At 45.9% G+C, this 12,890-nt stretch overlaps 1 protein-coding gene across 1 annotated transcript; it reads left to right on the top strand.

Moving 5' to 3' along the window:
• Positions 1 to 15: 15 nt before the first annotated feature.
• On the top strand, positions 16 to 12,603 carry NDUFB5 (NADH:ubiquinone oxidoreductase subunit B5). Its single transcript, XM_040428271.1, has 6 exons — positions 16 to 181; positions 1,504 to 1,589; positions 2,085 to 2,151; positions 10,290 to 10,351; positions 11,224 to 11,330; positions 12,385 to 12,603. Exons 1-6 carry the CDS (start codon positions 61 to 63, stop codon positions 12,503 to 12,505), a joined length of 564 nt encoding a protein of 187 aa, XP_040284205.1. The 5' UTR covers positions 16 to 60; the 3' UTR covers positions 12,506 to 12,603.
• The last annotated feature ends 287 nt before the right edge of the window (positions 12,604 to 12,890 follow it).

Here is a 12,890-nt window from a genome sequence, read left to right on the forward strand (position 1 = left end):
CAGGGGTTAAAGCGTCATGACAGCGCTACCCACAACCCCCCGCGTCTGCCCTCAGTAAAGATGGCGGGCATGAGCCTCCTCCGGTCGGCGGCGGCCTCTCTTGTCAGCCGTCTGCAGCCGGTACAGCGCGGTGTGCTGGGGAGAAGAGCGCTGCTGGGGAGCGCACCGCCGCCTGCTGCGGGTAAGAGGTGTATGGCGGCCTGGGCAGTGGAGCCGTGCCCGGAGTGACCTTGGTGGCAGGCTGACATTGAGGTGAAGTAGAGGGGTGCCCTTGGTACCCATGTGTGCGCCCATAGGAAGAAGCTTACTGTCACCTCATGGAAATAGGTGGTAGGAGGGGAGTATTTCCATAGACTGGTTAGGAAATATCAGCTCCCGCATGTGACAGGCTCTAGGACTGGATGGCATGTCTCTGCCCTGGTACAGTCACACCACTGGGGTGCTAAACCTCTGGCTGTGACCCCCTCTATACAGAGACAGCTGTCAGTCACTGACTGAGGACAAGGAGACGGTCCTATCTAGGACTGACAGCCTTCCCTCTAGGACTGTATATACAGAGACAGCTGTCAGTCACTGACTGAGGACAAGGAGACGGTCCTATCTGGGACTGACAGCCTTCCCTCTAGGACTGTATATACAGAGACAGCTGTCAGTCACTGACTGAGGACAAGGAGACGGTCCTATCTGGGACTGACAGCCTTCCCTCTAGGACTGTATATACAGAGACAGCTGTCAGTCACTGACTGAGGACAAGGAGACGGTCCTATCTGGGACTGACAGCCTTCCCTCTAGGACTGTATATACAGATAGCTGTCAGTCACTGACTGAGGACAAGGAGACGGTCCTATCTAGGACTGACAGCCTTCTCTCCAGGACTGTGTATACAGAGACAGCTGTCAGTCACTGACTGAGGACAAGGAGACGGTCCTATCTGGGACTGACAGCCTTCCCTCTAGGACTGTATATAAAGAGACAGCTGTCAGTCACTGACTGAAGACAAGGAGACGGTCCTATCTAGGACTGACAATCTTCCCTCTATGACAGTGTATACAGAGACAGCTGTCAGTCACTGACTGAGGACAAGGAGACGGTCCTATCTAGGACTGACAGTCTTTCCTCTATGACTGTGTATACAGATAGCTGTCAGTCACTGACTGAGGACAAGGAGACGGTCCTATCTGGGACTGACAGCCTTCCCTCTAGGACTGTATATACAGAGACAGCTGTCAGTCACTGACTGAGGACAAGGAGACGGTCCTATCTAGGACTGACAGCCTTCCCTCTAGGACTGTATATACAGAGACAGCTGTCAGTCACTGACTGAGGACAAGGAGACGGTCCTATCTAGGACTGACAGCCTTCCCTTTATGACTGTGTATACAGATAGCTGTCAGTCACTGACTGAGGACAAGGAGACGGTCCTATCTAGGACTGTGTATACAGACATAATGTGCAGCAATGGTCGTGGTTACATAGTGCGGTATGTTTTGTCCCCTCCTGTAGTTCCCGTACGGTTTGAAAGCCATGGAAAGAAGTTGTTTGTAGTCGCACCATCTACATATTATGACAAAAGATTTCTCAAGTTATTGGTAAGTGTGCTGCCCGTCTCAGCTGGTTCTTATACTCCTCGATCCACGGAGCTCTCTACTGTGTGCGCAAAACGTTCCTTGTGTGTCTTCATATTATCTCCCACCCTAAAGACCTATCAGAATAGAGAAAACACAAAGAATAAAATAGGCCACAGGAAGGAAAAACTGCCCTTTAAAAATACAGTGGTTTGAATAGACGCTTGGACTGTGTAATGGGGCTGTCCTGGTGCCCTACTTTTTCCCTATAGCATGGTGTTGGGTATTTTTGGCTTAGGCCAGGCATGCTCAACCTGCGGCCCTCCAGCTGTTGCAAAACTACAACTTCCAGTATGCCTGGATAGCCTTACAGCTATTAGGGCATGCTGGGGGTTGTAGTTTTGCAACATCCCTGGTTTAGGCCAGACACCACAGTGGTGCTCTATTGTATGTACAATGTAAATGTGAAGAATAAAGAGGCAGTCGAGGCCTAACAATGAAATGACCTTTTCTCTGCAGAAATTCTACACGTTACTGGCAGCCGTGCCCGCTGGTATAGCCATTACACTCATCAACATCTTCATTGGTAAGACATTTATTTGGGAACTTTTATTGGGCTGGGGCATACTTTTCTGTGCGATAAAGAAATCTGATAAGCCTGAAATGGGGATGAGGTCGTGAAGGGGTCAGCAACCTCCAGCGGTTTTATTAAACTACAACTCCCAGCATGCTCCATTCAATTCTATGAGAGTTGCTAGAACAGCCATGCAAATGTGAATACTGGGACTTGTAGTCTCACAACAGACGGAGTCCCGGGGTTTGCTAACCCTGAAGTATTTTCTTTATTTGCATTTCTCAGCTAGCATAGTATTAAAAGGGTTTTCTGAGAAGTTTATAATGATGATCTATCCTCTGGACAGGTCAATATCTGATCGGTGGGGGTCTGACACTCGGGATGGTCGCCGATCAGCGGCCTTTCTACGTGCGGCTGTAAGAGGTTGCACTACATTTTCTCCAGAAGAGTAAAATTACTTCTCTGACCATTTTTGAGACGTCTTTTTAGCTGAGGAGGAGTACGATATTTGCTGAATTCGCATACATAATACATAGGCCTGCACTTGTTCACATCTGCTTTGGAGGCTCCTTTTGGGGTCTCTGTCACGGATTCTGTCAAAAAGGCCGGACAAAAAAGCCTTGCATGCTGGACTGTTTTTAGTCTGGTAAAAAGATAGGATCCTGAACGGACTCCATCTTAGTCAGTGGAGACTGTTCAGCTCTGTTCATGTCAGGTATGTGCCCGGTCCAGCACTTCCGTTATATTCGATGTTCTGCTCATTTAACGTAGTTGGAAAAACAGAAATAAATAGCGTTGGTGTGAACGTGCGATCGGTCAGCTTCTCCAACATACGGTCCCATGTAAATAACATTGATCCCCTCCTTCCAGGATAGGGTTAATAAGCCCCTGGGAAGGGTCTGGAGTGAATGCTCAGCAAGCTATTATAGCCAAGTGATAAAGTATAGTCCAATATAGTGTATCTTCCCTGTACCTCCAGGTCGGCCGAACACTTTAGAAATACTCCAGTTATTCTACTATGCTGTAAAATTTTAAAGCAAAACTTTTGGCAGTTTTATAAGGTGAATGTGCTAAACTAACCCGTGCTCAGAACTCCTGTAGAAAATGGTAAACGTAAAAAAAAAAGTGTTCAGTGAAAAAAAAAAAGGTCAAAAACAAACGCTGGGGTTAAAAAAATGCAGTGCAAGAAATCTCATTATGTGAACTGTCATATGTAGAGCTGGCCATAGACATGAGATGGAAACGGGCCATCAGACGGACTCCTGATTGGCTACTCCCCAGGTTTAGCTGGCAGCATAAGGCTTTTATTATAAGTCTGTAGGTGTACTAATACCACTCAGGGCTTGCTTGGAGCTAACTCTATATGTGTGTGTGTGTGTATATGTATGTATGTATGTATGTATGTATGTGTATATATATAATATGTCACAGTGCAACACCATAGACTATTATTATAAAAATTGTTGCGCGACATGTGTAGTTGTGCCCTATGTGTCGTGCGACTTATTGTCGCCGTGTAGCCTTTAGCCTAAAGCTGACCTACAGCAGTGAAGAAAAATGGCTGGGTTGTTATGGAAACCTGGAGTAAAACTGTGTTTTATGTGGAGACTAAGGGCCGGCAAGCTTCTATTGGCTGATAAGGGACATGTGACCGTGTGCATGGCAGTTGGGATATGAAGAGAAACTTGCAGGCTTGTATTTGCTAATGGAGGTCATTTTTTGGGAATATCTCAGGAACGGTAAGTTTTTTTTTTTTTTTTTTTTTTTTTTTTTTTTTATATATATATATATATATATATATATATATATATATATATATATTATTATTTCCACTTCACCACCATGACGGCCCAGAGAGATTGACCCCTGACCTCTGTAGGGGCAGGAACAGAGATAGGTTAAAAGGACCCCTCCCACCACCATTCACCAGTGTGTTCCTGCCCCTATAGTGGCCAGGACAGAAAAAAGTCCTCTCTGGCTTTCAGGGAGGTGAAGTGGACCTCTTTTCTTTATTTTTATTTTTATATACCTGGGTGACCGCATCGGCAGTGAATATTGCCTCCCTTGCGGGTTTTTTCATCCAGGACCGCGTCCCATACTCTCCGGCGAACGTAGTTCCTAAGCTGACAGGGAGACGCCAGGGTCACGCTTCCTGTTGTGGGAAGCCTGCCCTGAGCTGCCGCTGGGTCGCCTACCTCCCCGTGTAGGTAGCTGACCGGAAGGACGTTCTGCGCAGGCGCACGCGTCTGACGTCCCTTCCGGGCCGCCGGACGAAACCCGGAAGTGGACGTCTTTTTTTAAAAAGAGCTCACAAGTAGTTTCCTGCTGCGCTCTCTGCATCGCTCTCCGCATCACCGGACATGTCGGACCAGGAGAAGGAGCCGCAGCAGAAGGAGCTGACCACTCCAGAGCGCCCCTGTGTTAGTAGCCCACCTGGGCATACCGGCAGCTTGACAGATGTGAGGCCAGTGGGGAAGGGAGCCTTAGTATACTGTTCTGATAACCACTGGTATGAGCCCCCCTCCCCCTGGGGGCTTCTGGTATACTGCATCTAAATGTTTATGCACCTATACTAGATCAACACAAAATTGATGGGCTGCTCTCTCACTTTAGGCCAAACTTGCTTTAAAAAAGCCGAGGAAGACCGCCAGATGCATCCAGTGCTCCGTCAGGCTTCCCGATGATTATGCTAAGAAACTTTGCAAAGATTGTATTGCCAAGTTGGTGAGAGAAGAACAACCCTCAATTATGCAGGAATTTAGATCTATGATTCAGGAGGAAGTTAAATCTTCTCTAGCCTCCCGCCGTGAACATACCCTGGGTAGGATTTGGAGGGCGAGATCGTCGAGGACTCTAAATAATTCTTCTTCACTCCTAGCGATGTGAGTGACCTTCTAAAGGCGGTCAGGGATACAATGGGGGTGGAGGACATCCAGCGACCCCATACAGTTCAGGAAGAGATGTTTGGGGGATTGAAGGTCAGACGCTCCCGTGTATTCCCCATAAATGAAAACATTAAGGAGATGGTGATGGATGAATGGGCTCATCCAGAAAAGAAACTAGAGATTTCCAAGGAATTCAGGAACCGCCTTGTATTTGACCCGTCAGACTCTAAGATTTTTGACGAAGTCCCTAGAATTGACGTCCAGGTGGCCAAAGTTAATAAGAAAACCTCGCTACCATTCGAGGACTCCTGTCAGTTAAGGGACACCATGGAAAGGAAGGCAGACCGTTTATTAAAAAAAATCCTGGGAGGCAGCTATGTTTAGTGTTAAGACCAACATAGCCGCTACTTCAGTCGCCAGGTCTATGTACCTGTGGCTGAATGAATTAGAAAATCATCTAATTAACAAGACGTCCAGGGAACAGATACTAGACTCTATTCCCTTGTTAAAATCCGCCACAGGGTTCCTAGCGGACGCCTCCGCAGAGACAATTAGATTCTCAGCCAAGGACGCGGCCTTGTCCAATGCTGCCCGGAGGGCACTTTGGATGAAATCTTGGTCTGGCGATATCTCTTCCAAAATGAAGTTGTGTTCTATAGCCTTCTCGGGTGAATACGTGTTCGGTCCTGTATTGGACAAGATCCTCGAGAAGGCTACTGAAAAAAAGAAAGGGTTCCCTGAAGAGAGAACCCCTAAAAAGAAACCCTCCTTTCGTAGTCAATACTGCCAAAATAGCTCCTTTCGCGGAAAAGGTAAATCCGGACGTTGGAGTTACCCAAAAGGGGAGAAGGGTAGAGGGTACCTCCTTAATCCCCAGAACAAGGGCGACGGAAACGGTGACGCCAGGATAGGGGGAAGACTATCCCAATTTTTTGCTCAGTGGCAGCAGACTTCTCCCAATCCCTGGGCGCAAAATCTTTATCAAAAACTGCTACAGGATAGAGTTCTCTTCCCCCCTCCTCCGAATGTATTTCTGATTTCTCACCACTCTTCTCCTTTTCAGCACAGCCAAATTTGGAAGGAGGTCCAGAATCTTCTGGACTTAGGAGTAGTGGTTCCTGTTCCCGAGCTTCAACGGGGGCAGGGATTCTACTCCAACCTTTTCTTAGTAAAGAAGCCGGGGGGTTCCTTCCGCATGATTATAAACCTCAAGAGGCTAAACAAATTCGTAATTTGCAAAAGGTTCTAGATGGAATCCCTAAATTCTACCATTCCTTTAATTTAAAAAGACGCGTTCCTTTGTACAATCGACCTGAAGGACGCATATTATCATGTTCCTATTCACACCCAGTCTCAGAGGCTCCTGCGTTTTGCATTGAGGGATCACAGAGGGTCCGTTCACCATTTCCAGTTTGTGGCTCTCCCCTTCGGGCTGGCTTCAGCCCCAAGGATTTTCACGAAGCTGGTGGTAGATATGGTCGCCTCCCTGAGGTCTCAGGGGGTGACTGTCGTTCCCTACCTAGACGACTTTTTACTGATTTCAAACACAGTGGATCAGTCTATAGCAGATCGAGAGATCTTCTGTTCCCTTCTGACAGCTCTAGGTTGGGTGATAAACCTAAAAAAGTCATCCCTAGTTCCAGATACCAAGGTAAAATTCCTAGGGGTTTTGCTGGATTCTGTAAAACAAACAACCTTCCTTCCAGCAGAAAGAATCCAGAACCTTCAATCATCAATCAGGGCCTTTCTAGGACGTCGCTCCTTCTCTTTCAGAGAAACAATGAGCCTTTTAGGTCAAATGACAGCCTGTATAAAACATCTGTCCTCTTTGGACAGGAAAATCCTGATCCCGGGCCACATAAAATCTTCAGTCCGGTGGTGGCTTTAAACAAAAAATCTAAAAAAGGGCATGGTCTGGCCCCAGCAGTGCATGTTCAGACAGATGCCAGCGTAAAAGGATGGGGCAAAGTTTGGGAGACAATACGAGCAGCTGCTCCAAAACTAAGGAACCAACATATAAAGATCTATTCAGACAATGTAACGACCATGTCCTACCTCAAGCATCAGGGGGGCACACGGTCTCAAAAACTAGAAGGTCTGTCCAGAAGAATCTTCCTTTGGGGGGGGGGGGGGGGGGAAATGTAAAGTCAATATCTGCAATTCATTTGAAAGGAAGCCTAAACAGCGCGGCGGACTTCCTCAGCAGGACCACCATAGACCAGGGGGAATGGTCTCTAAGCATCGACATCTTCAATCTAATTGTCCATAGGTGGGGCCTCCCACTGGTAGATCTATTCGCTACAAGGAAAAACGCAAAGGTATCAACCTTTTGCTCCCTAAACCCGAGGGACAGGCCTCTAGCGATCGACGCCTTCTCCCTGCACTGGAACTGGGATCTTGCATATGCCTTCCCTCCGTTCCCGTTAATCCCAAAGGTTCTCCAAAAAATCATCAGGGACAAGGCCAGAATAATCCTGGTCACCCCGTACTGGCCCAAGAGGAGCTGGTTCTCGATTCTAACCAACCTCTCCCCACAGGAAGCATTTATTCTCCCAAGAAGGAAGGATATTCTGATCCAGGGGCCGGTTCTCCATCCTCATTCGGAAATCTTCAACCTCTCGGCTTGGATCCTGAGTCCGACCTTCTAAGACGCAGAGGTCTCTCAGAGGGTGTGATTTCTACCTTGAAGGCCAGCAGAAAGAAGGTGACTAACTCCATTTATTTAAAAATCTGGAGAAGATTCTGCACCTGGTCAGGTGACGAAGCCCCAAACCAGACTAAACCAAATATACAGAGGATCCTGGACTTTCTGCAAAAAGGACTAGAGTCAGGGTTAAGTCCTTCTACCCTTAGAGTCCAGGTCTCAGCGCTTAGTGCCTATTTCGATTCTGAATTAGCCAGCCATAGATGGATCCAAAGATTCCTGAGGTCTGCAGCCAGACTAAGACCATCTCTCAAATCAAGGGTGCCTACCTGGGACTTAAACACTGTCCTTAGGGGACTCACAGGTCCGCCTTACGAACCCTTGGACTCGAGTTCCCTGAAACATCTTTCTCAGAAGGTGGCTTTTCTTATAGCTATAACATCAGCAAAAAGACTGAGCGAGATCCAGGCATTGTAAATAAGACAACCATACCTCACAATCCAGGAGTATCGAATTACCTTGAGGCTAGACCCAATGTTTTTGCCAAAGGTAGTAACAGACTTCCATAGAAACCAGGAGATCGTTCTTCCCTCCTTTTTGTGAGAATCCTAAAAATTCTGGAGATGAACGATTCCATACCCTGGACGTCAAACGAACAGTACTAAAATACCTAGAGGTCACTAGGGACCTAAGAAAGGTGGACAATTTACTAGTACTCTTCTGTGGTAAAAATAAGGGGAAGGCAGCTTCCAGATCTACCATTGCCCGATGGGTAAAACAGGCTATTACAGACTGCTACAAGATCGAAGGCATCAGTTGTCCAGACGTCATTCGGGCTCACTCCACGAGAGCCATATCTGCCTCATTTGCCGAAAAGGCAGGAGCTTCCCTAGATCAGATATGCCGGGCCGCAACCTGGTCCAGTATAAACGCTTTCATCAAACATTATAGACTCGACTTATCCAGGTCTTCCGACCTGGCCTTTGGTCGCAAGGTCCTACAGGCCGTTGCCCCACCCTAAGACATATATAATCTGTTATGTCTCTCTGGGCCGTCATGGTGGTGAAGTGGAAAGCCGGAATCGCCCAAAAATGAGTTAATACCAAAAAAAAACTAAAAACTTTAAGTTGTTTCACTTCTTAACCGGTGGTTGTGGCACTATAATCTGGAACTCACTGGTGAAAGGTTAAAAGGACCCCTCCCACCACCAATCTCTGTTCCTGCCCCTACAGAAGTCAGGGGTCAATCTCTCTGGGCCGTCATGGTGGATTCGTGGAAAATTAATTACCGGTAAGTCTAATTCCGGCTTTTTGTCGCTCTGCTGTCTGCACATGCACAGAGCGCAGAGATTTATTTTTTCTGGATTCTGTACAATTTAGACAGAAATCCTGCACTGATGGAAGGAAAAGTCTAAGGCATATTGGTACACCGTAGACTTTTTTTTTTTTTTTTTTTAAGGAGTAAAATGGCCTGAACAAGTGTCTGACACTAGTACAGGCGAAATCGCGACCTTTGGTGGCTGTGTTTGGTACTGCAGCTCAGCCCCATTCACAAGATCGATGATCGGCCACTGCCTTCTCAAACAGCTGAACGGCGGGTGTCCTGGGTGCCAGACCCCCACTAATCAGATACTGATTACCTATCCAGAGTATAGTTCATCAGTAAAACAAAAAAAAGCTTGGAAAACCCCTTTAATTTACATGGGCCAATACACAGGGCAATAGTTAGGAGTGAAATTTTCGTTCCTGGTCATTACCCACTTGTGTGAGCTGCCCTTACATGCAGCAGTCGTCCCCTATGTATGGGGATGATTTATCGCTACTATGATGCAGATTCACAAACTGAAGAAAAACCATAATTTTATGTGCCGCATGAAGCATTTTGCTTGTTTGTCGGGCGATCAGTGGCATATTTATATGGGCAGTTTTTGAGAGCAAGCTTTCATAGGAACATTTCTTCCCGATAGTTGCCTCAATCCTTGGCCCATGTAAAAAGGACTTAGGCCTTATTCCAACGACCGTTCACAGTCCAAAAAATACTAACCATGTGTCGCATCTGTCAGACTGACCGTGGTGCCCCTGACCCAAACTGATGGCATCATAGTGTTTTATGAAGCGGTCATATCCTGTCAGATCATGTCTGTTGCACAGTAAAATAGATCTGCGATCTGATGGGATCTAACTGGATCCTAAAACACTATGATGCAGTCAGTTTGGATCAGGGGAGACACAGCCGACACACGGACCATGTTTCTCAGACCGGGAAAGATTGATCGCAATAGAAAATTAGCAGCAGCATTTTATATAGGGTTGTCATTTGGTGTGTGCCTTGTAACCACTCGGCTCAGAATACCTTCATGTCAAGGCCTAACTGGCTTTAAAGGGTGGGCATCTAATTGGTGAGAAATTTGTAGAGATTTCCCCAAAAAACAACCTTTGCGTTGCGTGTAGTGTTCACAGCCTGTATGAGCTCATCTCATCCAGTATGGGAACCTCTCTAGGTAAGCGATCACAATCAGCTCAGATTTAGCAATTCCCATGTGTTGTCTGTTGATTATTCTTCTATAGAACTACCATAGTACCTGTATTGGTGTCTCAATTGTAATTTATTCTTCTTCTTAGGACCGGCAGAATTAGTTGAAGTTCCAGAGGGTTATGTTCCCGATTATTGGGAGTACTACCAGGTATGTTCTGGATGATGTACAGCATGTCCAAAAATAGCTGACTTGCAGATGTCATCTGAAGACACTTCATAGATGGGAAAATTGATCATTCGGGAGCAGCCAGTCAACCTCACGAGTGTACTGATGAGGCCAGTGATTTGGCTGCAGCAATTAGGCTACTTTCACATTTGCGGTGCAGGTCTCTGGCAGGCTGTTCTGTCACAGAATGCTGGGAATTGGCTGGACAGAAAGCGTTGTGTGCAGCGTTTTTTGTCCGGCTGAAACCCAGCATATTTGCCAGGGAGCAGCCAGATCTCTGCCGGACCCCATTATAGTCAATGGAGCTGGCTGCCTTTCTGGTAACATCCGGCAATGCTGGATCCAGGGAACTCTGACATGCTGTTCCTATAACTGTGCCGCAAATGTGAAAGTAGCCTTGCGTGTCATGCAGAGTCCACAGTATAAATCTGTGGTGCCTGAACTCGGCCATAGATAACTTTCTTAAATACCACATTGTCCGCCAAGTGTTAATACATGAAGCACTAAGTAATTGTTTGCCGGCAGCACATCTCTTTACAGAGGATGATCTGCTGCCAGCCAAGAATGATTGTTATCTGCCACATTAAATCTGTCATCACTGAGAAACAGGGTGTGTGAGGCAGTTATTTTTTAATTTTTTTTGGGGGGGGTGCAATTCTGGATTTTTTTTCTTATGTTCACGGTGCACTATTTAAGAACTATTTTTAATGAATGGGAAAAGGGTTTTGGAATTGTTTGTTTTTCTTTGTGTTTAAAAACTTGATTTATTTGTTATAGAGATTATCATGTACTATATATCTGGTTTTAATTTTTTACATTAATCGTGGAATAACACTTTAATCTTTATTTCTCAGCATCCGATTACCCGTTTTCTTGCCCGCAATATATATCACGATTATCAGCAATCATATGAACAGGAAATGGCTCTAATTCATGTTGAGAATGAGAAACGGTTGCTCAGGTAGGTTACACAAAATATTTAAGTGTTCGTATGTGCATGATCATTCTTAAAGGGCATCTATCACCAGATTATCAGCATTAAGGGGGTTGTCCTGCCATATATATTGCTGACCTATCGCCAGCATAGCTCATCAGTATCAGATTGGGGGGGTCAGACAACCATCACTGCCGATCAGCTGTTTGATGAGGAGGAGTATTTCTGAGACGACGTGCAGTGTAATGAACTAGAAGCGCACACATGGATGGCCACCTCCTCTTCAAACCGCTCATAGGAGGGGGTACTGGGTGTCGGGGACGATAGATCATCAGTATGTATGGCAGGACAACCTCTTTAAACCAGCTGACATGGGTCATGTGTGTATGTCAGTTGAATGTAATGTTTTTAGTCCTAGTTCTTTATGTGGCCTCAATGTGTCTACCGAACACACTGCTGGGAGGAAGCCTCCGCCCGGCAGTGTGCTATGGTAAATAAAAGAGCCCTTGCCCTGCGCGATCATGTGCAGGGCAAGGGAGAGCACCTGAGCATGAAATGCTCCGATGCTAACATCAGGGGGGCTGCCTGGGTGAAATTATGGGTATGTCCGGGTTCAGAGCTGAACCTCCTTTAATTGAAGCAAAGCATGAGCCATGACTGTAATAAAAGTTTGAAATATACAACTCCCATATGGAGCTACGTTTCGGCCATCTCGGTGCAAAAAAAACCAAAAAAACGGATCCGCAAAAAATACGGATAACGTCCGTGTGTATTCCGTATTTTGCGGAATTGAGCAGCTGGCCCCTAATAGAACAGACCTATCCTTGTCCATAATGCGGACAATAATAGGACATGTTCTATTTTTTTGCAGAATGGAAATACGGAAACGGAATGCACACGGAGTAACTTCTGTTTGTTTTTTTTGCGGACCCATTGAAATTAATGGTTCCGCATACGGGCCGCAAAAAAACGGAATAGACACGGAAATAAAATACGTTTGTGTGTGCATGAGGCCTAAATAAAATGTTTATTGCCATCTGTGTCCTCGTATGTCTCCCAGCATTTGTAATTTCTCTTTCAGACTCTATGAACTTGCAGCGCGCCGCTCAATGAGACAGAATGGAGATGGTCCATGGTATCAGTTTGAGACTTTGGATAAGAACCTCATTGATAATTCACCTAAGACAGTCCCTGATGCGTAGTTCCCCTGACTGCTCTGTATTGTTGTAAAGCTTAATTTCACATGTGTCCACTTATTCTGGTGACTGGTTCAAATAAACTTTGTACCCGTGTAGTGTTATATTGTTTCAATGCAGTGATAATGGAGTTCAATTGGTTAGTGCTTGTTGAGTTGGATTCAGTTTTTTCTTTTTTTCTTTAATTAAGCACATTGGTTCTGTATAGATAATGCCATCTGTGTCATTCATATTACTTCCATTAGTTCAGAAAGTGAAGTGAATTACTGAAGTGCAATTACCAGCTCCGTCCACTACACAATGGATGGAGCTGTGTAGTATTTGAGCAACAAGGTGACAATATCGTGATTGATAGGGCATCAGTATCCAAATACTGGAATGTCTCTTATAA

This window comes from Bufo bufo, chromosome 4 (assembly GCF_905171765.1).
Source record: "Bufo bufo chromosome 4, aBufBuf1.1, whole genome shotgun sequence".
Lineage (NCBI taxonomy): Eukaryota > Metazoa > Chordata > Amphibia > Anura > Bufonidae > Bufo > Bufo bufo.

Coding starts and splice junctions, on each gene's coding strand:
- NDUFB5 (XM_040428271.1), top strand. CDS start 61: ATGGCGGGCATGAGCCTCCTCCGGTCGGCGGCGGCCTCTCTTGTCAGC. Junction 1,590..2,084: donor AAAGATTTCTCAAGTTATTG/GTAAGTGTGCTG, acceptor TTTTCTCTGCAG/AAATTCTACACGTTACTGGC. Junction 11,331..12,384: donor AATGAGAAACGGTTGCTCAG/GTAGGTTACACA, acceptor TTTCTCTTTCAG/ACTCTATGAACTTGCAGCGC.